The sequence below is a fragment of the Nothobranchius furzeri genome, chromosome 15 (assembly GCF_043380555.1).
Source record: "Nothobranchius furzeri strain GRZ-AD chromosome 15, NfurGRZ-RIMD1, whole genome shotgun sequence".
In the NCBI taxonomy this organism is placed as follows: Eukaryota; Metazoa; Chordata; class Actinopteri; order Cyprinodontiformes; family Nothobranchiidae; genus Nothobranchius; species Nothobranchius furzeri.
The window spans coordinates 57,928,586-57,955,384 of NC_091755.1; the positions used below are offsets into that span (position 1 = coordinate 57,928,586).

General features: G+C 41.9%; 2 protein-coding genes across 4 annotated transcripts in view; both read right to left on the reverse strand.

Annotated features, from left to right (window-relative positions):
- Nucleotides 1-2,655: 2,655 nt before the first annotated feature.
- LOC107391107 (sushi domain-containing protein 3) lies at nucleotides 2,656-6,404 on the reverse strand. Of its 2 annotated transcripts, none has more exons than XM_070545258.1 (5): nucleotides 5,919-6,404; nucleotides 4,619-4,813; nucleotides 4,386-4,533; nucleotides 3,448-3,585; nucleotides 2,656-3,359 (listed from the first exon to the last, which is right to left on the reverse strand). In XM_070545258.1, the coding sequence occupies exons 1-5, from the start codon at nucleotides 5,998-6,000 to the stop codon at nucleotides 3,149-3,151; spliced, it is 774 nt and encodes a 257-aa protein (XP_070401359.1). In that variant the 5' UTR covers nucleotides 6,001-6,404; the 3' UTR covers nucleotides 2,656-3,148. The 2 variants fall into 2 exon arrangements, with proteins under 2 accessions (XP_070401359.1, XP_015823670.3); XM_015968184.3 differs by having other exon boundaries at nucleotides 3,448-3,588.
- A 5,424-nt stretch (nucleotides 6,405-11,828) lies between these two features.
- Nucleotides 11,829-26,799, reverse strand: part of fgd (faciogenital dysplasia) — a 69,368-nt gene continuing 54,397 nt past the window's right edge. For both annotated transcript variants that reach the window (XM_015968182.3, XM_054746029.2), the window contains exons 5-19: nucleotides 26,563-26,652; nucleotides 22,070-22,206; nucleotides 21,401-21,557; nucleotides 21,063-21,201; nucleotides 19,259-19,317; nucleotides 18,764-18,910; nucleotides 18,572-18,664; nucleotides 18,391-18,470; nucleotides 16,367-16,397; nucleotides 15,913-16,017; nucleotides 15,433-15,486; nucleotides 14,852-14,953; nucleotides 14,589-14,717; nucleotides 13,894-14,034; nucleotides 11,829-12,304 (exon numbers count right to left, since the gene is read on the reverse strand). In XM_015968182.3, coding sequence (XP_015823668.3) covers nucleotides 12,059-12,304; nucleotides 13,894-14,034; nucleotides 14,589-14,717; nucleotides 14,852-14,953; nucleotides 15,433-15,486; nucleotides 15,913-16,017; nucleotides 16,367-16,397; nucleotides 18,391-18,470; nucleotides 18,572-18,664; nucleotides 18,764-18,910; nucleotides 19,259-19,317; nucleotides 21,063-21,201; nucleotides 21,401-21,557; nucleotides 22,070-22,206; nucleotides 26,563-26,652 — 1,710 coding nt within the window. In that variant the 3' untranslated portion in view covers nucleotides 11,829-12,058. The remainder of the gene's footprint in view (nucleotides 12,305-13,893; nucleotides 14,035-14,588; nucleotides 14,718-14,851; nucleotides 14,954-15,432; nucleotides 15,487-15,912; nucleotides 16,018-16,366; nucleotides 16,398-18,390; nucleotides 18,471-18,571; nucleotides 18,665-18,763; nucleotides 18,911-19,258; nucleotides 19,318-21,062; nucleotides 21,202-21,400; nucleotides 21,558-22,069; nucleotides 22,207-26,562; nucleotides 26,653-26,799) is intronic.

Genomic DNA, 26,799 nt, shown 5'->3' on the forward strand with positions numbered 1-26,799 from the left:
TCACTGCAGACGCAGCACCAATCCGCCTGTCGATCTCGCGCTCCATCTATCCTTCACTCATGAACAAGACCCCAAGATACTTAAACTCCTCCACTTGAGGCAAGACCTCATCCCTGACCTAGAGAAGGCTTTCTACCCTTTTCTACCATTTTATTTTTGCTGTGATTCTCCAAGTGAAATCCTTCCTTCTATATTCATTTTATAATAACCATGTTGTGATGTACAAAAACAAATTTTAGGTTCGTGATTCTATCGTTGCCCTATTTTTCTCCACTATATATTGCGATATTATATTATCTTGCTTTTTAACACCGATTATATAATTGTATCTCACTGTTTGATTTATTTTATGCAGTTTTTTTCATTGTTGTATCTTGTGTCTGTTCATCACTTTGATCAGCTGCCATGCTCTTTTAAAACATGCTATAAAATAAACTTGTCATGGTATAGTATATTGTTTATGTAACTAGTGCATAATTATAAAACACAGATAGTATTTCATGGTTGTTAAAACATAAACTTTAATTTCCAAACCACAGAAACAGAAATTGCAGTAACCAAATCTGACCACGGGATGTCACTATAACTCATTCTTACGCAGTGGCGGCTGGTGAAAAATATTTTTGGTGGGGCTGTGCTATTTTCTATTTTTAAACAAACTTGTGCTTTCTGAGCTTTGTGCACAACTTCACTATTTCCTGAATTAAGTACAGCTCTTTTATTTCCTGTCTTACATCATTGGACAAACTGATTAATCCAGGTGTGTCTGACTATTGCACATAAAATAACATGACCATAAATGGTAAATAGGCAATGCAAGAGGCAAGTAACAAAAACATTTTTGTTATTATGAGCAGGTCTGTTACAGTAATGGTGGTAAACACTACTTAGACAAAATGCCAGAAATTTACACTGTTAAATATTTCTGGAGTGTTGTGCTAAGGTCAACTTTATACAAAGATCAAGTGGATGCATTTGTGTGTGTGTGTGTGTGTGTGTGTGTGTGTGTGTGTGTGTGTGTGTGTGTGTGTGTGTGTGTGTGTGTGTGTGTGTGTGTGATACCTCATTTGTACAGAAATTTTGCCCTTCTGTCCTTCTGAGTGGCAAAGCTCTCGATGACCTTTTTATTAAAAGTCAGGAATGTTTGTGACAAGCTTTTTTTCCATGGAGAGCATGGCAAGAGCATTCAGCCGATCCTGTGTCATGGTGTTCCTCAGGAAAGTCTTAATCCTCTTTAAAGTAGAAAAGCACCTCTGATTCGGCTGTGGTCATGGGTGTGGTGACAAGAATCTTCAAAAGAGTGACAGTCTCTGTGAACGTGCTTTGAAGATTGTTCTCCATGAAAAACTGGAAGAGTCAGTGCACCAGTGCAAGCCCTGAAGTCATGGTTCTCATAGATGAGGGATAGCTCTGTTCTGAGCTTAGCTTTGTTCAGCATGGGGTAGGCCTCTACAGTGGTCGCCAGTGCTGCATCTGGGAACTGCGCTGTGTGTTGCACAAACAAGTCACTTTGTAGCAGAGTGGCAGTAACGAGGTGCTTGGTAAAAGAGAATTGCTCTTTTGCATGGCTCAGGATGATGTCACAAACCTGTCATATGATAAATAAAAAACAACAGATAAGTACATAGGAAACACTTTCACAGGAAATAATGTCATCAGTATCCTCTTACAAATGTCATATTTCCCAGTTTTTGGGAAAATAAAACATTTCAGATTCTCAATGAGATGGTTTTACTTCAAATGTAAAAACATCTCATTGAGAATCAGAAATGTTTTATTGTCCCAAAAGCTGGGAAATTTGTTTGCTGCAGCAGAAGTGTAACAAGTAAAATGGAATCAGATTGATGTATGTACAAATATACATGAAATACACATTTACGTGATTAAATATGTATAATATGTGTGTTGAAATTAGTTTTTACAGTTATTGCACATTAAACAATGTACATGTTATTAAACAAATGTCCCTGTTTGTGGGACAACCAAGGATTTCTGATTCTGATTGTCCTGCTCACAGAAATGTAATGTACAGCTTACCTCTGCACCCAGCTGCAGTTGTTCTCCCTGTCCAAACGTCCTCCGTTTCTTCCGTTTCCCTCGTCGAGCTGCATGGCAACGTTAGCTCTGCCTAGCATGGCTAGCTTCACCGTGTTGTCCATGTGTGCCCGGGATGACTCGTGAGCTCCAGTGGTCAAGACTGTCGAGCTCAACCCGAACATCAACGAACAGCCTTGGGCGGTAGCTCTATCGCCCTTGGGCTTCCGAATCGACGACGCTGGTTGGATGCATTCCCATTCCTATGAGTTTGATTTTCTTGTCAGCAATTGGCTGGCTGCTTCACTGCCGTTTGGGCGATCTTTCTGTCGCCTCCACAGCTCGGCAGGGAGCTTCTCACCAATGATATATATATATATATATATATATATATATATATATATATATATATATATATATATATATATATATATATATATATATATATATATATATTCATATATATATATATATATATATATATATATATATATATGAATATGATTTATTTTTGTTACAAAACACACAATTAACTTAGAATATGTGATTATTGTTAATTTTATTTATTTATTTTTTTAAATAAAAATTTAAAACACTGGGGAAAATTGGGGGGGGGGGGGGGGGTATCGCCCTCTAGTGGCCAGCCACCACATGCTCTCAAATTTAGAGGAGCTGATTCTTGATTCAGAGTTTTTGTTAAATTGTATTCATTTCCCCCAAGATCATAAAACTTCTGACAAAATGGTTATGCATGTTTTATTACATTTATATTTTTGTACCACTATAATATGAAGGGCCAATGGAAAGCTGTCAAGCAGAAACCTTTCCACAGGAGTTGGATCAGTCCAGTGCACAAAGTGAAATGCCTTCTTTGTTCCACCAGGGGGAAGTGGGGCATTACAGTTCACAAAGGTTTGACAGGCCAGTGCTTCCCAGCAGACAATGACTCTTTTGTTTTCAACAAAACATGAAGATGACACATTTCTGTAACACTATGTTGACCCATAAAACAAATCCTGATGAATGAGAATCACTTTGTCCTCATAATGATGCAATCCTTATAGAAATCTCTCTGGGGGTGGCAGTCCGGTGTGACTCTACTGTCATCGGTGGGTTAACTTCTGACAGACTGCTGTGCTGACCCAGGCTTATCTGCTGAGACCTTGAGGAGGTCTGAGCTGCTAGTTTGACAGGAGGACATAGGAGGTCCTGAGTAGTTGAGGGGACAGGAGTCCAGGTGTCCAGGTAAGAAGGGCTGCTCATTCTCATGTCCAGGAAAAGCAGCATGAGACAGCTGAGGACAATAGTTGTACAGCTGCTGGCCTCTGTGAAGGAAGAGGCAATAAGATGTTTACATAAACTTTTTTTAAATAAAATTTTATGCCTTTATTTAAGATAAAAATTTTCCCACACCTGCAGGGTCGCATGTTTTCACACTGTGCTGGATAAGCAGCATCCCATGAAGGAAGCGTCTTCTCCTGAGTGTTGTTGTTGTTGTTGTTCCGGCCTTTATAAGAGTGGCTGACTTCCTGCTGCTCAGCGTCTGCTTTTCTGCTGTTTACAACATGATTTAGTTAACAGAAAATGGGGCGTCAGGTGTGATTGTGAAACATGTTTTCATAAACTACTTTTAACTTTGATTTGACTTCATCTCAGGTGAAAACACAAAATGTTTCAAGCACACAAGAGCATCCAATCTTTTTTTTAAATTTCTTGTTCTCTAGGATAAATGTCAAACTCCTAGTAGTTTTTCCACTAATGTGACTCATGTCCTCCATTCTTACTCCATCTTAATTGAGTGGATTATTCTTGACCTCAGGTGTTGAGCATGCTACAGTTGGGTAAAGTGTGAAACAGTGCATACTGATGACTGCAGGCCCAAGCTCACTTCAGTTTTAATTAAAAGAGATGTTTTTTTTCAAAATCTGCTGGAATCAGATCGAAGAGTGGCTGGGCTCTCCCTTAGAGATAGGGTGAGAAGCTCGGTCATTCGGGAGGGGCTCGGAGTAGACCCGCTGCTCTTCCACATCGAGAGGAGCCAGTTGAGGTGGCTCGGGCATCTGGTCAGGATGCCTCCCGGACGCCTCCCTGATGAGGTTTTCCGGGCACATCCAACCGGGAGGAGACCTAAAGGTAGACCCAGGACATGGTGGGGGGACTGTGTCTCTCACCTGGCCAGGGAACGCCTTGGGATTCGCCCGGAGGAGCTGGCCCAAGTGGCTGGGGAGAGGGAAGTCTGGGCCTCTCGCCTTAGGCTACTGCCCCCATGACCCGACTCCGGATAAGCGGAAGAAAATGAATGGATGGATGGATGGATGGATGGATGCAAGAATCAGCATGGACTCCCTCACCTGTCAAACCTTTTCTTTGAGTCTTCTTTGATGCAGTTGAGTAAACAGCAGGTGATAAACGCCACAGACAGAAGCAGTATGATGCCTGAGCTAATGATGGATGACAGGACAGCCACACGGAAACCATAATCTTCATAGAAGGACAGAGCTGCAGTGTAACAGAGGAATAACGGTTACTTTAGCTAACCTTTTGAGAGAAACTATAAAATCTAGCTTTTCTGATCTCTGCTTACGTTGACAGTAGGTTTGCCCCACCCACTGGGTGCTGTTGGAACCCATAACACACATCAGATCTTTGCCCACCAGTTTGTGTCTGGCTGGACACTGCAGAGAAACGATAGATCCTACATTGGTGCCATTGCCCTGAATGATCCTTTGGGTGCCCAGTGCTGGCAGTGGGATGGGGGAGCACTGAAGCTGCCAATGATCTAAAACAGAGCGAACCAGGGGGGTGAGTCAGTGAGGAACACAACTGGGGACAACATCACTGTGCTATGGAAATATCTTTGCTTAGCAAGTAGTTTGTATGTGGCTGTAAAACACTGTTTGTTTACAGTTGGAAATAGCTTAGAGCCTTTAAAATTTGTCAGTGCTCACAACTTGTATTTTTTGGACACTTTACTTTTCTGTTTCTGGTGCTGTGAAGCTTGGAGGATTTTTACTGCTAATTTATTTGAGCTTTTTTCACTTTTTGAGCATTTGTTATGATGTGTAACCATGGCAACAGTCTGGTTTACAATCGGGAGCAGCTGATTAATGTTGGAAAGGCTGAAATAATACCTCAACTGAAGCCACAAATCCCAAATGAGCTAAAACGCAAGAAGCGTGGATGCAGAGCGGGAGCAAAACGAGACAGAGAAAGAAGAAATTCAAACCATCTCTTCCATCGATCATAATGGGCAATGTGAGATCACTGGCCAACAAGATGGAGGAACTCCAAGCCCTTTCAAGGACTCAGCCAGAGTTTTGGAACCACTAGAGGAGATAATGCAAAGAAGGATTCTCCAGAAAATCAAGAAAACTATGGACAACCCTGAGTTTTCTCTTCACAAGACTGTCCGACAACAGAAGAGTGTCTTCAGTCAGAGGCTTCTTCAGTTTTGCTGCAACACTGACCGCTACTGGAGATCCTGCCAACAGCCATTGTAATATACAATAACTCTTTGATGACTTGATTATTATTATTATTCTGAGCTACTACAGCAATCAATTTCCTTCTGGGATTAATCAAGTATTTTTGAATTGAATTGAGTTGAATTAAAACATGATGCACATGTTCACCTTAGGCTGAAACTTGAATGGGACTTGGGAAAAAAAAACTACTCGCCATGCTCATCACATTTGTAACACAAACAAGGTCACGCTGCTTTCATATAACGGACTGCCCGCACACCCAGTTATCCCATAATGTGTCCATTATGAATCATGTCAGAGATCTAAAACCCATTTCAGAGCACAGAAAGACTTCATCATCTGTGTCTATTTATATTTAATAAGACAAAAGTCCAAAACAGTTCAAGTTAAAACATCTACCTTTCTTCCCGGCTCGACTCTTATCCGTTTTCTTCAACTCAGTCCTGGATCCATCCGCTGTTGCGGCCGTGGCTCCGGACATGATGACGGGCGGACGGACGCTTCCACCGCCGGATTAATGTGCGTAAAGAGGCAGGGGTACCGGTGCGCTCCTGCCACATAGGCTAAATTCTTATTTCATTACCGGTGACGGCACGGACGCGTTGGGTTTCCTCCCTGTGGTGTGGCGGGTCAGTCAAGAGTCCAAGACTGAGCACAAAAAAAAAAATAAAAATAAAAAAAAAGGGATGTGCATAAACAAGTCACCTTTTTAGAAAGTGCCAAAATATTCTAGATTATTATTCCTAAAATGTTCTCGGTTGAATGTTTTACTTGTGCAGAAATATGTGTCATTTCAGAGAGAAACCCTACCGCCTGCTTCAGAGAACATGATGTTTGTGGATCATGACTGGTTCTAGAACCCAAAATGATTCTGAACATCCGGTTCCTCCGCCCGTCGTGCAGAGGGTTTTCACTTCCTTCACCGAGCTGAGGCACACCTGCTGGTTTCAACAAGCTCAAACTATTTTAACGACAGTTTAAAACATGTTACAAGGACATTTTGCAAGCCCCTCTTTTCAGTGTCAGCAGAAATTAATTTTCATAAATGAACGGGATTTTGAAAAGACAATTCAAACAGAAAAATCCACAAGCTTCTTCTTACACTCACTGTCCACTTTATTGGGCACACTTTAGTACTGGGTTGGACCCCTTCATACTTTCAGAACTGCCTTAATCCTTCATGGCATAGATTCAGCAAGGTACTGGAAACGTTCTTCAGAGATTCTGGTCCATATTGACATGATAGCATCAGCGGTTGCTGCACATTTGTTGGCTGCACATCGATGATGCGGATCTCCCGTTCCCACCACATCCCAAAGGTGCTCTAGTGGATTGAGATCTTGTGACTGTGGAGGCCATCTGAGTACAGTGAACTCATTGTAAAGTTCAAGAAATCAGTCTGAGATGAGGGTTTATGACATGGTGGATTATCCTGCTGGAAGTAGCCATCAGAAGATGGGTACACTGTGGGGATGGACATGGTCAGCAACAATACTCCGATAAGCTGTGGTGTTGAAACGATGATCAATTAGTACTAAGGGTCCAAAAGCATGCCAAGAAAATGTCCCCCACACCATTACACCACCACCACCAGCCTAAACCGTTGATACAAGGCAGACTGGATCCATGCTTTCATGTTGTTGATGCCAAATTCTGTCCCTACCATCTGAATGTCGCAGCAGAAATTGAGACTCAGGCCAGTCCCAAAGTAACAATGTAGCATGCCTAAATGCATTGAGTTGCCACCATGTGATTGGCTGATTAGTAAGTTGTGTTAATGAGCTGTTGGACAGGTGTACCCAGTAAAGTGGCCATTGAGTGTATATTTTCATTTGGAATGTTTTATTTATTTTAAGTGGGACAGTCAGAGATAACAGAATTGTGGGAATGGGCCCCTCAGTCAGCACCCTGCCAAATAAATAACCGCGGCACAAATTCTGACGGTTTTATCAAGGTAGCAGGTGACACATGCTCAAGCAGACAAGGTGCAGCTCTTCCATACTTACGTTTTTTTTCACAAATTCCATCAAATAGTGTTATCAACTACACCGATCTCACAGGAATTCAAGATTTATAAAAGTTAAAGTTCTAACTAAAACTAATTGGGTCATAACCTTAAGGAAGATGTAATTTTGACGACATTGTGTCTGTGCCAGGCCAGCTCATATATAGCCTTAGTAAACTTGTTTTCATTCATCGCGTTGTGTTTTGTAGTGGAGCAAAACACTTCTTGTCCTCCATTTGAGTTTTGTGCGACTGCAGAGTCATGTGAGTGAAACCCAACAATTAGTCCAGCATCCTTACACAAGATTTCATGTCGGGAATTTCTATTTGGATCAGCAGCCCCGTTAGTATTTGGACGTGGAATTGCATCCACATTTGATCATTGGGACAGATGTATATGACAGCACAGACATCATATACTGTAGACGCCTGTGGACGGGTCTCCATTTGCCCCCAGTGCATTGATTTCTACTGAGGAAGGTGTTTACCAAACTAAAAAACACATTTATTACACTTTTTCACAAAACCAGACATATGGTATGTGTAACGTGATAGTTAAAAATATAAAATCCCAACTGGTAGGCTAGAAAAGGCAATAATAGTCCCATAAGATCTGTTTTCAATAGTACGCCAGTTGTTGAAACCGTAGGCTGTACAAAAAAAATGAGTATCGTTGCTCACTCTGCTTAGACTCCAGTTGGGCTTGGAGAGTGAGGAACCCACTCAATATGGTGGCAATGCTGCTCTCCAGCACCCAATGGCGTGTCATGTCTGAGTGACGGGACAGGGGAACCTCAGGGGGCCAATCAGATTTTAGCTGGGGCCACTACACAGGAGTTGCTTATTAATTTGATCTGTTTAGTTCTACAAACTCGGACAGGGAGCAGCCAACACTGAGTCTGATAAAGGAGCAGCAGTTAATATTATTGCTGTTCTTCTCTGGTGTGCACCCACTTTTTACCTTCAGCCCATTTCTGTGTGTGTGTGTGTGTGTGTGTGTGTGTGTGTGTGTGTGTGTGTGTGTGTGTGTGTGTGTGTGTGTGTGTGTGTGCCATTCCCATCTGTACCGGGTCGGCCCGGGACGGGTAGCGTAGGTTGTTTACATATCTGGGTGGCCTGGTATTTTTCCGGGCCAACTTATGGGCCATTCCCATCTGTACCGGGTCGGCCCGGGCCGGGTAGCCCCAGTCGGCCCCAGCCTGGCCCGGTTGATTCCACACATCCTTGCCTTAAGCCCATGTGGGCTGATTCTACCACCAGTCAGAGGCTTGCTCTAATGGAAGGTGTGAATTTGCTGTCAGCAGTGGGTGTGTTGGCCCTGGTCGGCCTGAAGCAGACCCCCTCGAGAAGAGAGCTGAGAATGGGCCTTGGTTGGCCCGGAAAAATACCAGGCCACCCAGATATGTAAACAACCTACGCTACCCGGCCCGGGCCGACCCGGTACAGATGGGAATGGCCCACAAGGCTCATTCTCAGCCCTCTTCTCGAGGGGTCTGCTTCAGGCCGACCAGGGCCAGCACACCCACTGCTGACAGCGAATTCACACCTTCCATTAGAGCAAGCCTCTGATTGGTGGGTAGAATCAGCCCACATGGGCTTAAGGCAAGGATGTGTGGAATCAACCGGGCCAGGCTGGGGCCGACTGGGGCTACCCGGCCCGGGCCGACCCGGTACAGATGGGAATGTCCCATTAGATGTACGAAGCTTTTCTGGGCCGTGTTTGAGGACACGCACATTGTTATTTCATTTTCCTGTGTCTCACTTGACCTTTTCTTTAAGAGCTACAGCCAGATAACCCACTCACATTCGTAACAGGTTATGACTACAGGTAAAGCTAGCTGATGATGTTTTAACCCGTCTGTGTAAGACTCTCATGAATATCTGCTATGAAATAAAACTTTCACTTTCTTTTTTTACGTACAGCTGTTTTTATATTTCTAGAAGGTGATAAAAGTCTAAGGGTTAATGGAGTCATGATGAGTTATTATGGAGTTATTATGAGGTCATTCTGACCACTCTCACACTCACACACAGCACCTGCATTTACAACATAGCTGAGTCAAAACTCCAGCCATCATGCTGCAATAAATATTACTCCTTAGAGCAGCTGTAGTTTTTTGTGTGAAATGGGGACATTTATTTTTTTTACTTCTGAAAATAAAACATAGACACCAGTAATGCAAACGAGGAGGGTAGCTGTACAGAAAAACCTCAGAAAACATTAAAGTAGCAGGAAGCTGTTGAAACCACTTCCTGTAAAGGAATGGAGAAGTGTCTAGCTGCTCGACCAGAAAATGCAAACAGGTTTCAGCTTTGTAAGTGTCTGCTGGTGTTGCAACCCACAGTGACTGGTGTTTTTAAGTCTGAGTGAACGTTTTGAGGGAAAATGCAAATAAGTATCGCTGAATTCCTCATTCTGTTAGAATAGGCATTTAAAGTTGAACTAGAAACTAGAATGAGAAAATGCTTCTTCACTACTCCAATAATTGCTCTCACATTAACAGTTTTATTTGCAGAATGTTTCAGCCAAAAATCCCTGAAAAAACAGATGTGTACTGCATGAGATTACTCTCAGACATGCTGTTATTTGCAAGCAGCTGTTGAGCCTAATGCTGCATTTAGCAGCTGAAAAACACGTTTGAACGACAAATTCACTTTCAATTTCTAACCGCTCTGAACATCTGTTTGCTGCCATAACCCTAAAGTTTTAAACTGTTTTTGGCACTTTTCACGGCAGTTCAAATGTTTCCCAAGAGTCTGTCCTCTCTAACAAAAATCCACTTATTACAGAGAATTCAAACACACACCATGAGATCATTTAGAGGATTTAGCAATGGCTCGTGGCCATCTGAAGACACTGCTAGTGTGGCTAAAGAGAGATTAGAGGTGGATGGAAGGATTTTCCTCTACTTTCTGTATTCTCAATGTAGGTCAGAATGGGTGTGACTTTAGGTGCCCGAGAAAACAAATAGGAATTGAGCCTAAATTAAAGAAATAAAAAATATAAACATTTAGTATCATTATGTCAGCCAGAGGTTTCATATTTATGGTGTAGCTCATTTCATTAACAATCTGTGTTTGTATGAATTTAAATGCCTTTTTGATGAATAAGAACTTGAGACATGCAATGCTACTGGACAGCGTGGCATCAAACAAGCCACTTTTCTTTATTGATGATATGCTCGACAGCTTTTCCACTGTGCACAACTGATATTTAATAACAGTGACGACTCTGCTCGCGTAAAAACAGCAAAACATGAAGGATTTCTGGGGAGTCAAAAGAGGTACAAATGCAAGATTTCATAGCACAGCATATAAATATGAGCAAGTGTACATGCACGAAGAGATTGGATTTATTTGCTACTTTTTATCGAAAGGCTGGTGCTGACAGGAGTAAGGTACAGGGGCCAAGGCAGAATAAAAGGTTTTTTACAGTACAGTACTTGGTTTCCATCACATCACCAACGGTGGCGAGCGGTCGTTACGCCGAGAGGCACGCCTACACAGAAAGGGCTCATTTAGCGTGCGTAGAGGTGAGGATAGTACGACTGACTCTGGTCACGCAACAGCATGGGCGTGTAAATGTGACAACTCACACAAAGGTCAAAGGTCTCAGACTCCAACATCAATGATGGAGAGGGAATTAGTACCAACGTACTACTGACAGGAGGACAGAGGGGGCGCTATAACAGAGAGCATCAGGTGGCCAGCCACAAATTTACACGTCTTTGTCTTTTAAGTTAAACGTCTTTTTGTTCTTACATCACACTAGAGCATATATATACTGTATATATATATGTATACTGTACAGGACCCACTGGAGCTCCACTGCTTCATCAGCAGGAGTGAAACCACCAGATAGGTGCTTTCTTTTACCAACACACACACACACACACACACACACACACACACACACACACACACACACACACTCTCTCTCTCTCTCTCTCTCTCTCTCTCTCTCTCTCTCTCTCTCTCTCTCTCTCTCTCTCTCTCTCTCTCTCTCTCTCTCTAAAGAATTAATGCTTCACAACACAGTGGAATAATGCAGAGATGGGAATTGTGGCATGAAAAATCTTCTCCGTGCCGTACTTTTGTTCGGCTCAGCAACCGAACCCGGTTCATTCACTGTGCTGATTGAAACCACCTGGTTTAGTTGCTGAGTTGAAGAAAAACACGGCATGGAGATGAGTTGTTAATGCCACGGTTCTCATCTCTGGAATAATGTACAATGACTTCATCTTCAAACATGTAAGGAGCGACTGCTCGGGTATTTTACAAATCCTGGCTCATTAAAGTTCCGCTCCAGTTTTTGGGAACACTGAGACAGACTGGTAGGCGGTTGGTGATGTTGATGACGACGACGACGATGATGATGTAGTTGTGTGCTCTTGAGGATGAGACTGAGGAAGCCTAGGGAGGACTGGGTGATCCTTCTAAATTGGGGAAAGTGCCGATGTAAAGTGAATTCAAGTAATGTGTGCTCTTTACACAGGAGAGGGGGGGTGGTGAGTCCTTTGGCTCCAGTGCGATCACTACTGGCTCTTCCTGTCTTCAGTCAGACTCATCGATGCTTCTGCAGCGGATTCTCCTCCAGCTGCTCTGGAGAGCACTTCCACCCACTTGGCCTGAAGTTCTGCATCTTGGGCACTTAAGAACAAAGTCAGCTGGGTGGTACTGAGCCTGAACAGGTGCTTGAGCTCTGATTTGTCGGCTGTTGTCGACGGCACCGATACCACCTCACACCCAGGTAAAGGTACTGCTTGGGAGCCCTTGATATCCTACAGGAGAGAAAAGAAATATTTCAACAGGAGGGGATTATTTTGAGCAAATCAAAAATGTAAACAGAGTCCAACGCAAGTGACAGCTTTTCTCTGAAGCTGCAGGATGACATATCTGACTCGGCGTACTCGTTAAACCCTGCTCCGTTCGCTCCCTCCCCCCTCTTTCTGTTGAATCAGGAAATGCCCACCCAGCTTCCATTAATCCTAATCTTTGGGATGACAGCTTTCTGCTATGGGATTGGGATATTAGTCTTAGAAACAAATCCTTCAAATAGATTTTCCCTTTAGTGTTGTCCGATGAAGAAGTAAAACAGAACCCCTCCTAAACCAGAATCAGCACATCTCCAGTAAAAACCTAAAAGCTGTCATGGGTATCGTGTTTGGGCAACTTGTGACCGATAACATCTGTGATGTCAAACTCCAGATTATTGTTATGAAGTCCTAACTGGAAACAGAAGTTTGGCCTTTTATGGTTATTGTGGCAGATTCTTTCTTAAAGGGACAGTTCAGGTCGTTTCCTCTCACAGATATCTTAATGAACAGCCTCAGTTTGGAGACACTGAGATTAGTTCAGATGAGCTAATAGCTATCTGATTGGGTCCAGTGAGTGTTTTAGCACAACCCTAATGTTAAAAAGCAGTTCACATGGACACTAAATATCACATTTAGATAAAATCCTGTAGAAAGTATCTGCAGCTCTAGCTACCTTTCCACTTTTGGCTGAAATTTTATAATTTTGCTAAAATAACATTTTAAATATGTGGCTATTTGAAGGTTAGAAAAGGACTTTGAACTGAATTAGGATGTTTAGTAACTGGGATTGTTATGACTAGTTTGATCTGTTCCTAACTGTGCAGTGTTGCAGTGGTTAGCACTGTTGCTTTGCAGCAAGGAGGTCCTGGGTTCATATCCCAGCCTGGGGTCTCTCTGCAAGGAGTTTGCATGTTCTCCCTGTGCACGTGTGGGTTCTCTCAGGGTTCTCTGGCTTCCTCCCCAAAACATGACTGTCAGGTTGTCTGGATTCTCTCAAATTGTCCTTAGGTGTGACTGTGTGTGTGTGTGCAGGGTGGTTTGTCCTGTGTGTCTCTGTGTTGCCCTGCGATGGACCAGCAACTTGTCCAGGGTGTACCCCACCTGTTTGCCCAAAGACAGCTGGACATAGGCACCAGCCCCCCCCCCCCCGCGACCATGCGTGGAAAAGCGGGTTACAAAAATGGATGGATGATCTGTTCCTCCAAACCAAGGACATTCAGAGTGGATCTACAAAAGCTGAGATAACATTTTTTACACAACCCCGGTGTTGAACCTTCCTTTTAAGCATTCTTGGAGAAAATGTGATTCCAGAAAACCAGGTTTTCTAATTTGGTCCTTCAAAATCATATTTTATTGTGTTTTTTTTTTTTTTTTTTTTATTGTTGTAAAACAAGATGAGCATGTTTTGTTTTATATGGTGGTTTCCATTTTCAGCATTTAAACGTGTTTCTAGACTAATTTGCCAAAATAGCACTACTATAGCTAATAATCCAAGCCCTCCTCTAAGTATCTCTGTGATTAGAGTGGTATAACATGGGGATGAGCTGTTTTACCTGTCCACTGCTTTGCAAGTGCAGCACCTGTGGCTCAGTCTTGGTCACAGCCACCCACATCTTGCTCCAAGCCTTTCCCTTCTCCTGCACCTGAAGGTAGCCACACAGCAGGCAGCTCTCCCCTGTCAAGGACGTCTGCTTCTGAACAGAGGAAACACAAGTTTTCTCAATGCCGGGATGAACTGCACGGCTGGTGTGAGTGAGTTTCTGCAGGGTATTTGAGGGATTGGGAATCTGATGAGTAAAGCACAGAGCACAACACAGCTCTTCCGCTGTTCATCCTTACATAACAACAATGTGAGGTTTGCATGTGGACATGTGCTTAAGCTGGTGTCTAAAGCTCATGTGACCTGCAGCTCCCCCGTGTGGTGACTACTTTCTCTGCAGAGGACCCTTTTTTTTTCTTTGAGAGAAAAATCTGAAACACAAAAGTGTGATGTATAATCTGTCCCCCTTTAAATGTATATCCAACAGACAGACAGACACCTGTAGCTTCCTGACCATCCTGTCAGCAGAGACAGCTGAGCTGAGATCTTTTTAATCAATTAGCTATTTTTTATTTGAATTCATACTCATCACATATAAGTAAGATGTGTGTTTTAATTAGCTTATTCACATTCAGCAACGATCCAGACAAAAGCGCTTCCATATTTTATCGTTCTAAACTGCTTCCCCCTCCCAGGGCGTGTTTTTACCTCAGCTGCAGGTCTTCTCTTCTGCTCACCCCCACACAGATTCTCCAGGCTGAGGCTGGCTTCAAAACACTCGGGGCACACTCGGCTGGTTTTGTTGTCCAAGGTCTTTGAACACTTTGCACAGATGGCCTACAGATGGACGCAGAGAGACAAAAACAACCCAGTTAAATGTCTGAGGATCGTCTTTATCACTTATTCCCTCACTTAACCCTCCGATTCCTCGTCACAAGTGCCTAAATTAGTGCTGATCCATCTGTGCTCACCGCTCCGCAGGACTTGCAGTGATGCTTGCGCTTGGTGAAGTTGAAGCTCTCGCTGCAGCCCTTGCACGTTTGTTTCTCTTTATCCTTTTTCCTGGAACTCTTCTGAAAAATAAATACAACAGGAGACATGTCAGCATCTCTGGCCCGTTTTAGCACGAAAGAAACAGAAGCAGCCGTTGACCAGCGTTTTTCTCACTTTCCTGTCTTGCTGTATTTCTTGAGTCACAGGCGGAAAACAACACTTATTAAAAGGATAGAAACTAGTTCCAGTCAGACGGTGGCTTTAGAGGATCTTTGCACATAAAACTTCTTGACAGCTGTTTGTAAAGAAACAGGTGAATGGATCACTACCTTCAAACTTCAAATCAAATTTTCTGTTTTATGGCAAAAGCACAAAAACCCCAAAAGCACATATAATAACTGAGATGGATAGAAATGCTTGTTTTACCGGGACCCTCCCCATAATGTAAAGGTAACAGCACCTGAGCTAAAACTACAGAACCTACAGGCAGATCAGAGACTCAGTAAAGCATCACAGCTCTCAGAGACACCAGAAACAACACGTCTCGGTCCTGTCTCACCCGCTCTTGTAGTCTTTCACCATCAGAGTCGATTGAAGTGTTGGCCCAGGCACCCTGAGGACAAAATCAAACCCAATGAGCAAAACACACTACCTTCTGCAGTAAACTAGCCCTACCACTAGATGTCAGTCTGAACCACCTCTGGAGCTGGTCTGCTTCCTGTCAAGAAGCAGCTTGGCTGGGATCCAGCTAAGGTCAACCCAAAGTAGGTCAAAGACGATTTATAACAGCCGTGTATAAACTTTGACTTGTGCTTTCCCTATTAGGTCCCTAGAGAGACTCACAGACGCTACATGTGGAAAAAAAGCAGCTTCGTTCTGTCAGTGTTTTGCCTGTTTGACTCTGACACGGCCGTAGATGGAGAAACTGTTCAGGCAGACAAAGATGAGACTATGACAAAGTGGTTTTGGTCTCCCATGATTCATTGCACAGCGTGACCTGCTGAGTGACCTACTCACACAGCGAAAGAGCGCTACTGACCGGTGAGTCTGGCACATGGTCGTCTTCACGGGAGAAGGAGCTGCTGAAGGCTTTGTTGAAGGTTTCACTGTTTTGTTTGTGGCGTTCGATCGTGGACTTGATCACCTGAGAGTCAGAACAAAACCTTTTAAAACAGAGCGGTTCTAACTGCTGCAGATTTATTTTTAGTCTTCTCTACATCTTTTGATTATTTCCAGTCAATTCTGCTCCTCTCTCAGGCTTACACACTAACTCCATCCCCCACTGTTCACTCTCCAGTCCAGTCAGCAACATGTTTAATCAGCTTTACGCTGATTTAATGAGCTAAAGGAGCACTTGGGGCTTCATTAAAGAATTTAATATTCAAACACTGAATAAATTCACAAAGAACAGCCAAATAATAACCAGAAACCAAAGGGACAAGTCCACTAAGCAGCTCAGATTGTGTGTTGCTTTGCTACTGGGCGATGCTTGCCTGAATCCAGTCTTCTTTTTCCTCGGCTGTCCTGTAGAGTAAATAAAAAATACCATTAAGACATTTTATTTTGACCAAAACACAGGAAATGACATCACAATAGCTTAGAGCTGTGGTTTCTAACCTGGGGTCTGCAACCCCCAAAGGGGTCCTCTAAGGCTGTCTGTGCTGAAGGTGTGAAGTTAACAAGATTATATTTGTAAAATAAAATATTTATAATATCCCCAAAACACCCAAGTTCTATCTCTGTATAGAGCTTGTAATGAATCACTTTTAATGTGAAAGAAAGAGAAAAAAAGATATTTTTATAGCATTCTCAAGGTAACAATCACAAGTAACTTCACAAAGACAAAAAATTCAAAATATAACAAAGCTTAAAAAATATAGTTAAACTCAGAGGAAAATGTGATTACAAGAAAAGGAAAAGAGGGAAATCAGTAGATCCCAGGAAAGGCGAAGTTGGTAGAAAGAGCAGAATAAGGAGAGGGTGGTGATGAAGGTCACGCTAAAGCCAGCTTGATCAGGTGAGTCTTCAGCTGCTTTTTAAAGGAGACCACTGAGTCCACTGATCTCAGGCTCGGGGGGAGAGAGGTCCAGAGTCTGGGGGCCACAGCAGCAAATGATCTGTCACCTTTGGTCTTTAGCCTGGTGCTGCACAACCAGTAGGCTTTGATCACTGGACCTCAGGGACCTGCTGGGGGTGTAGGGACTAAGAAGATCACCAATGTAAGATGTTGCTTGTCCATGTAAGGCCCTATAGACCAGAACCAGGATCTTGAAATGAACCCTGAAGTTGACTGGCAGCCAGTGAAGCTGGAGGAGAAGCGGGGTGATGTGGGTGTATTTGGAGGACTTGGTCAGAAGCCGAGCACAGGCATTCTGAACCACCTGTAGACGGTTCAGGGAGGTTCTGCTCAGACATGTGAAAAGAGAGTTACAGTAGTCTAAGCGTGAGGAGATGAAGGTGTGGATAACTGTCTCAAGTTCAGAGCGAGACAGAATGGGACTCAGCTTAGCAATGTTCCTGAGATGGAAGAAGGAAGAGCGAACAAGAGAACTGACATGAGAATCCAGGGTGAGAGCTGGGTCAAAGGTCACACCAAGATTCCTGACAGAAGGTTTGGTGTGGGAAGTAAGCTGACAAGAGAGTCTCTGACTTTGGGAACCAGCTTGTCTGGGGCACAGATGAGGATCTCAGTCTTATCTTCATTCAGCTGAAGAAAGCTCCCAGCCATCCAGGCTTTGATAGAGTCTAAGCAGGTGTGTGACAGCTGCAGCTTAGACATCTCATGGGGCTTAAAGGAGATGTATAATTAATGTATTAGAGTTAATCAATTATTAAGTAGGTACACACATAAAAAATGTAAAGAACATCCAAAAGATGTTTTTAACAATAAAAATCAGTTTTATTCAGAGCAAGGGGAACTCAGTGGCTACATATAAAAAGCACTGTTCATACACTGGAGCAATTCAGTGTGTTTTAATCAGTGTGTTGGCTCTTTAAATTAATATTTGGGATCTTTTGAAGTTGGTTTAAGATTATAAACACTCAATATTTAATAGTCCTTTAAATGGCCTCAGCTTGGAGAAACCGGGACTAGCTCTGCTCACAGAGAGCCGCTACCAACTTACAAAATAGATCCCCATCATCTTAAAATAATCCTAATCCCAAAAAAGGTGCAGTGGTTCATGCACACACTCGTTAACAAACCTTCATGCTTCCATCAGTTTGGTGGTGTTATTCTGGTTATTTAGAATAAAATGAAATCTCAATAGAACATGTCAAATGTCAGAAGCTACTGAGAGCTAGCACTGTGGCTCAGCTCAGCAGCAAGTAACCAGGGAACTCAACATAAAACACTGAGTTGTGTTTACACCACAGTAAAGGCGCATTTATACCACATGCCAACATTTTTGGGATTTTAGACTTTAACTACCACTGGTGTGAGAAGCAGTTAGCCTTCAGCCGGGTCAAAACCAAATCATCTTTAGTTTTATTCAGACTTGTTGCTGTGTGCCTTTACCTGGCCTGCAGCTCTAGTGAACGCTGTTTACCGATGATGGCGAATGTGAAAGGGAGGTTGTGCTTCACGTTTTCCTGAACCTGGAGTCACCAAGTCAGAGGAAGTGGATTAACACCCGAAAGAATAAATCACACAAGTAAAAAAAAAAACAAATAAAAGAGGCTGAGGGGCAGAACTTTACCTCCATGCCTGCAATGTCAATCCTCTCTCTGACGCTAAACTTCTGTCCCATCAGTCTCAGTTTGGGCACACAGTAAAGCACCATGTTGTTGAACTAAAGACAGAAGCACAGTTAAAGCGGGTAAAAACGCTGAATCACCAGAAAACATTCCTTCGCCAGAGTGATGCTTCTTTAATTTCACAGCCTTCTCACCAAGTAGAGGTATCGGTCTTGTGCTGTTCCATTTTTAGCCGACATTTTCTTGATAAGTCCTTCTTTAATGAGCTCATTGGCCGGGTTTACGATGTCCTCCTCTCCTCCAAGCCTCTCGTAAACCTCCAACAGCTTGTGCATCTTCTCCTGAAAACCAGGAGCAAACAGCAGGATGAGGAGAGCTGAGAGAGAAAAGCTAGCAAACATGGTCTGAGATCAGAAGACAGGTGAAGCTCTAAACCTCGGATTCTCCTTTGCACCCCCCATCAGAATGGCAGAATATCAGCTCTTTACTGAGTCTGAATTGTTTAACGAAGGTGTGAGGTGCAAATTTCACTTAGCAGTCACTCAAGCTTCTGCCGCTTGAGGCAGGAAACAAGCTACTTCCTGTCTGAGATAATGAAATGTTGCTGACAAACATCAGCGAGGTCTTGATTGGGTAACACATGGCTGGATTTTAAAAAGCTCAACAAGACAGGAGAAAGGAAGCCTCACCATTTTTCTGATTGCTGCATTGGAGTGGTTGGCTGCAGTAGAGATCAGCTCCAGGGCCTCTGTGGAAACAGACAGAAAGATGTAATCAAACATCTAAAGTTAACCAAACACCGGTGTTATGAAGAAAGCGGTGAACAGATTCAGCAAACTGAACAAATCCCCATCATACTGTGTGCACTCGATTGGCTCTGAGCCAACAGGGAGTCCAACACAAACGCCTGTGAGCACCTGAGTCAGCTGTATTCATCATGACCTCACATAAACAGAAGAGACACACAGGCCGAGAGGATGGGGGCAACTGTAACAGGGGGTGGATGACTTTTCTGCAGGGGGGAGAGCAGAAACCTTCCAGACTCCAAAAATAAGAGCAAGGCCTAAATAAACAGACGCAGAGATGCTTAGCTGCATAGTGTCTACTTTCTTTTTAACTCCTAGTAAATATTTGTAAAATAGCTTGTTGACAAATAGGACTAATACACAGATACTGAGCTGAAATAGTCTCTACTAACCAATAGCATAAGATCCTATGATATAGTGCGTGATTTGCTAATGAATTGACATTAAAGACTTGGTAAAGCAATTCAAGTCAATAAGATCCAATTAAGAATTTTGATTTTGGATTTTATTTAAGATGTAAAAGTATAAGTGCTTATATGATTTCTTGCTAATGTGAAAATATAAGTTTTGCTTATTGATTTTGTTTATGATGTATGTGTAGAGATGTTTATTTGGATTTTGGAAATGGAAAGATGTTGAGTGATAGGGTTATGAAAAGCTTTGAGCTTCTCCCTATTCCCATTTAAGGACCAAAGATCTAAATCCTCCAAATAAGAAATGTTTATTTTGTATTTGATTTTAGTTTGTTTGAATGGTCTGAAGTGAATAAATGAATGACTGACTGACTGAATGAATGATCGTGCTAATAAATTTGGTTAAGACTCAGCTGAAAGTGCTGCAGCTCCGTCGTTATAAGATGATCTTAGTTTATGAAGTTCTTGATTAAACAAGAAAAAACAGGCCTTGGAGTTGGTAAAAAGGTTGTAATTCAATAAAATCTGATAACAGGGGTATCTACTGTCTTAATCCTTATTCAAGTGCATCCAAATGATTAAGGTACACATTTATTTATTGCAGGCTTTTAACTCTGATATCTGCCTATTTAAATGTATGGGACGCTCATTTAATTAACACATTTGCAGTGGTCTCTAGAAGGAGCACCTGGACCAACACAGAGGAGTCTGCTGAAGCAGAGAGTGGCAGGACACAAGTGGATTTGGAGTATTATTTCCTGATATTTGGACATCTTCCCTCTGATTGGCTAACAGCAACACGACTCTGCCACTGACTCTACAGCGTTGATGTTTTATCTCCACAAATAATTCAAGCCTGGAGGAGTTCTGCTCTGTGGTTGAGTTGCTTGGTTTCTGCTAGCTGAGACGTTCTCTGCTGTTTCCTGGGAGCTAAACCAACAACAGCCTTTGCCGTCATGAGTCAAGATGGGTGAGTCCATGAAGTGACAGTGTGATGCAGATCTGTCAGGCTTTTCTAAACCTGGAGTTTCTCCTATGCAGGAGATAGGTGTAGGAGACTATTTTCATGTTCAGCCTGCATGAAGAAATCAGAGTGACAGATTTTAATTAAAAATGGATTTTCAGTGTTCCACACCCTTAATGAAGTTGGATAACAGGCTTTATTCACCGTCAGCTGAATCACAATGCGACACATTTCTAAAGTCTTCTTAGAAAATCAGTTAAACAAAATCTGAGCATAAAAATCAGAAACATGAGCAGATTTCATGTCTCACTTTCTGCATCTTTGCGGTCGAGAGCTTCATCGGGCAGCTTCTTCAGGTAGTCTTTGAGCAGCATCTCGTAACGGGGGATCCTCTGGACCGGCTCCAGCATGTGGTGCTGCAGCGTCAGGTTCCCACACACATCCTGTTTCTGTTGGTTCAAGCATAAAATTAAAACGTAACATTTAACCAAATTCCTCCTGATAAGATGGCTACATGAAGCGCAATCCACCGTGTTCAATTTTTCCCGTGTGAATAACATGACACATAAAACCAGGTGTTTATTCCATCGTTTCTCTGTTTCAGAAATAAAAAGAACGATTTAGAAAGGTAGTTCTACTAAATCAAACCTGAATGTTCTGGACCACGCTCTTGAACTGTGAAGACCTCTGATTCCAGGTGTTGACCAGGTCCATGGCCCGGTCAAAGTTCTTCACATATTCTCCATACATCTTCATGAACGGGGCCAGTTTCTGCAGGATGTCTCCGATCCGAGGGTTTGAGTCCCTATCACATAAAAATGTGATGCATCATGGGACTTTTTCTTTAAATATAATGTAATTAACAAACAAATACACATTAAAAACATTCACAGTCTAAATACACACAAAGAAACACTCCAAATCCCTCGATTTAAACCTAAATTTGAGTCTGTATGGATGTAAAACGGAACACTTATGCTATTCACAGCAAGTTTCTCCGTTTGATTCAACCCATTCTAGTGAGTCCTAGAAGATAATGTGTAAGAAATCATTGTTTGACAGGCGATTTCTCTCCACACAGGCCTCTACAGGAGTAATTATCTGCTGAGTGTGTTTGACAGAGGCACTATAACACACTGGAGACCTGTTTCCTGCTTACTGTAGGAAAAAAAGCACAAGATTCACGCCTGACACCAAGAAAAACACCCACCTGAGAAAAGAACCCCCCGCTGACAACCAGCTGTTTGAAATTATTCACTGAACTTGTCACAACTTTGAACTCTACATCATCTTCTTACTAATACTCGTGCTCCTCACCATTCTCCAGTAATCCGCGTCTTGAGCTCTGGGAGCAGAAACTTATCGTGGAAGCAGTAGATAGAGGAGATGTTGGAGAAGATCCCCGTGATGACGTCCTGAGGGATTCCAGACTCTGTCAGCTTAGTGCAAAATACCTGCAGAGACAAAAAAAATAAAAATGCTCAGAACGTTCTTTCCTTCAGGGTTCTGAGATGTTGGTTTCGTCTGCTTTGACAAGATTACTGATGCTTTTAATAAAAGTATATTCAAACCTCAAATGCAGAATCATACCAAGTTCAGGTTGTCTAGTTTAGCATTTTAGTTTAAGAAAGACCCTCAAACACCAAAAGCACCAAAGCATTTTTTGTTGTTGTTTATTATAGAAGACATTTTCAACTTACTTACATTAATGATCACATCTGAAACAGTAGAACCAGGTTTAACCCTTTAGGCCATAAGTCTATTTTTGATTAATATTCTCAAAAATGACATGTCTATAAAAAAAATGAGTATACTTCTGGAACCACAAGGTTCGTATATTTTCTTTTGGCTTCATTTGAAAGGGAACTCCTTGAGACATGTAAATATGACACATGTGTTACTGATTAAATGCACATGGACATGGAATATTGTAAAAAACAAAAAAAAGTTATTTTCCTTGTCCACCAAAAACAATACATTTTCAGGAAAAATACAGCAGTCACCCAAAACTTCAATGAATTCATAGTTACACATCTTGACATTAGCTGTGCAAAGTTTGAGTCAGATAAAAACAACAATAATTTTACGGAGGTTTTCATGCAGACACTCCAGGCGAGGTCTCCAATTTGCAAAGGTGTGGACTCGAGTCACATGACTTGGATTCGAATCAGGCTTGAGTCATTATTTTAATGACTTATGACTTGACTTGATGAAATCTATTAAGAATTACGACTTGACTTTGACTTGAACGCCAATGACTTGCAACTTGAATCGACTTGCATCTGTTGACTTGATGATGACTTGAGCATATTTGATATTTTAGCACAAAAGTGACATGATATGGACAAAAATCATGAACCATTCTTCGTTCTGGGTTTGATCTTGTACGGCTAAATGCAGCAGCACTTTGTTTAGAATCAGTTTCAGTTGGACTTTCTGCTTGTTTGGGCAAATAAATGAAGCTTCAAGAAGCTTTATTTCTGGGATTTTTTTCATCATTGTCATTAAATTGAAGCTGGACTGATGACTTGATTATGACTTGAAAATTCAAAGTTAAGGACTTAGACTTGACTTATGTAATGTCCAGAAATGGTCAGTTTTCATGTACAGTTTGACCCCTTCAGTATCTGGTCTACATGGAGACAGGAGTCTACATGTGTGGCCTTTAATCTGCCGGATCCCCCCATTCCATCAGCTGGAGCCCGGGCCTCTCTGCAGCTCAGAACACATGATAACAAAGTGTCAACAACCTGTTCCCTTCTCAAGGCCCTTCTGTGCCAAGCCTGCCTGGTTATCTAGGCCAGACTGGACTGTTATTAGAGTGGCTTTTTTCAGCTTATATGAGTTAATCATTCGTGAAATAATAATAATAATAATAATAATAATAATGTCTTCGTTACTCTGTGCTTAAATCAATAAGGTTGATTGATTGGTGCTTGAATTACTGAAATTAAATATTACATTGAATGATTCATATATATGGTAATCAGTAATGTTTAATATGACAAGGCAATCGTCACCCACACTCAGACGCAAGGACAAATTAAAGTTAAGTTAAACTCATGACACATAGATATTTCCTTATCCCAAATCAGAGCATCCGGTATCTCAAGAAGGCCTGATGTTCTGAGGTTTTCTTGGTAATATCCCTTAACATGGCACGTTCCGATTGGACAATAATTCATAACATGAGAATATTAAAACAGAATCACTCAGGTGATTCAGCAGAGTCGCATTCCAGCTTTCCATCATTCAGCATTCAGTTTGAGAGAAAGAGCTACAGAATGGCCGTCCGGAGCGAAAACTCTTTAACCCTGAACATTTTTGGCAAGCTGCCAAAGCCCTGCTAAAAGCTGCCTACCGCTGACACAGCAAATAGTTCCTGCAGAACAAAGCTGATATTGTTCTGACACCCTAAGAGTCCTTCTAGACACAAACGTTCCATCCCTCTGTTGTGACCCGGAAAACATCTCTGGACTGGAGAGTCGGTGCTGCGGTCATTCTACAACCTCGGTGCCAGAGGTCATCCGACCTCTCTGACCTTCGGATCCATGAAGAGGATCTTCCAAAGGTTGAGGTAGACACACAGATAACGTCTGATGCCTTTTGATAAAAATCAACCTGATAGCTTAACGCAAACCAAATTCTTTCATTTTACACCCAGAACTCAGTTCTTCTAATTACGGAAGTTCTGATAACATCGTATTCACACATAGTCACCACCATACATCTCAACCCATCCACTTAGATTCATCCATCACAGTAAATATTAGTTAACTTGTCATGTTTTTAATTGTTTGGAAAATAAATTCTTACTTTTTATAAACCTGACTTTCTTCTTGAATCAAAACGAACCAAGCAGGTTGATATTCTATATTTATATAGAATATCACTGCTTATTGGTCATAAGTAAAGATAATATATTAAGCTTTTAAAGCACCACATTTACCCTCTCTACACTTGGTTGTCTCTGACTTGGACTTGACTCGACACTTGACTGGAAGGACTTGTGACTTACTTGTGATTTACAAAGCAGTGACTTGGTCACATCTCTGCCAATTTGGCACCATTTGGCAAAAAACTGTGCCAAATTAGATTAAACACAAGTTTAATCTAGTCTGATGATGAGGATGACGATGCGGACGTGTAACTTGCATCGTTTCAGTGTTTTTATTTATGTGAAATTCCACCAAGAGGACAGAAACGTTAACTGTACAGGAATTGAACAAGGAAGAAAGCGTTTATAGGAAGGTATTTCGTGTAAAAGGGGTTAGTTTTTAATCTTGTGCAATACCCTTTTAAAACATCAAGTATTTCAACTATAAGGTGAGAAAGATGGACGTAGGTAACCTAACGTCTTCATTCCAGGCAGATTTGTGAAATCGTTTTTACATTGTCAGAGTTACACCTAAAATATTCAATAACATATTAAAATATTGTTTTCTTTAAACCTTGTTTTAATAAACAAACCTTAATGTTATGAGTGTTTAAATTAATCTGATGAGAATACATAATTCCTACAACATCTCCAGAGACCGTCCAGCTAGACTTCTATAAATAACACTGACTCATCTGGAGGTCTGGGGCCTTAAACCTGTTGTTGTGTTGTCTCCAGGGTGTTGCTTCACCCTGGCCTTCCTTCCTATATCCACTGAACTAATCTCTTCTTTTACCACCTCCAGAACACAGGATTATCACAATGTGCAACACCGTTTCACAAAGTGATTTCTAAAATTCAAATAGCCTTATGAAATATTTAACTTGGATTAGCAGCCTTGCCAGGAGACCTGCTATTGAGGTGACAGCCCTCTATGTTAACAAGGTAGACCTTATCTGGTTCATTTGGTTTCTGTACTGTATATCTGCATGAAAATGTATATTCACTTGATCCTAAACATTTGAGCAGTGGTGCACAAGCTGGCTGAATCACTGGAAACGACATCCGAGTTATTAAAATAAAAAAAATAAAAAATACGAGACCAGAGGTTGCATTTCTTTTGGGATCACTAATCTAAACCACCCTTTCACTTGAGCCTCCTAGCCTAACAGCCACAGGTAGACTCCTTGGTTACCATGGAAACTAGCGTGACGAAAGTAAGACAAAAACAGGAAGTGAACTGTGTGAAGTTTTTTTGCCCTCTGAATCAAATAAACCATAGATGCTCAGTGATAGGGTGGCTCATTGTCTCCTCTACCGCATGAAGTTAGCAAAGAGGAAGAAGACTAAACCACGGGCAGAAACAACAACCTATAAACCTTTTACAAACAACACACACACACACACACACACACACACACACACGCGCACACACACACACACACACACACACACACACACACACACACACACACACACACACATATATATATATTTATTTTGTATATAAAATTCAGTTAAAAAAACATTAAGAGCCCTCATTTAGAATGATAATTAAGACAGAACAAACACAGTCAGGCTGAGTTTTGATTCCTCAGGTTGTTCAGGTAAAGCACTTGATTATTATGGAGTAAAGTAGTAATTGTTAGCATTAGTGGAGTGCAGTTGTAAATATATAAAAAATGATAAAAAATTAAAATATCATCAAGCTCAAACTACTGCTTCAAAAAGGTTTCTGAGTCACTGCATTCATAATTCTAAATTAAGACAGGCTCACAAACACAGCTGTGCTCCCTCCTCTCTCAGTAATCGGGTCAAAGAGGGCAAAGAGGGTTGATGTTGTAAAGTAGATGGTAATCCAGCTCAGTGCTGATCTCCCTCACTAACACCCAAAGTTAGCCCCCCCCCCACCCCCCCACCCCCCAGGTGTTACCTGGTCCAAGAGGTGGAGTCTCTTTATGTAGGCCTCTTCAGTGTGGAGAAGCTCTTTGGCGATGTTCAGCAGCTTCTGGGTTCGTGAGCACTGAGAGAATCAGGGAAACAGCAAAGACTAATTAACTAAGCTAGTCTGAAAGAAGAGCGACACAAACAAAAAACTGTCAGGTATTCGGCACAAGAACAACTTAGAAATAAAGATTCCTTAGAAAATCTGACCTTATCTCTCTAAAAA

Coding starts and splice junctions, on each gene's coding strand:
- LOC107391107 (XM_015968184.3), bottom strand. CDS start 6,000: ATGTCCGGAGCCACGGCCGCAACAGCGGATGGATCCAGGACTGAGTTG. Junction 4,534..4,618: donor GGGGCAAACCTACTGTCAAC/GTAAGCAGAGAT, acceptor GTTACACTGCAG/CTCTGTCCTTCTATGAAGAT. Junction 3,589..4,385: donor TCAAAGAAAAGGTTTGACAG/GTGAGGGAGTCC, acceptor TGTTGTAAACAG/CAGAAAAGCAGACGCTGAGC.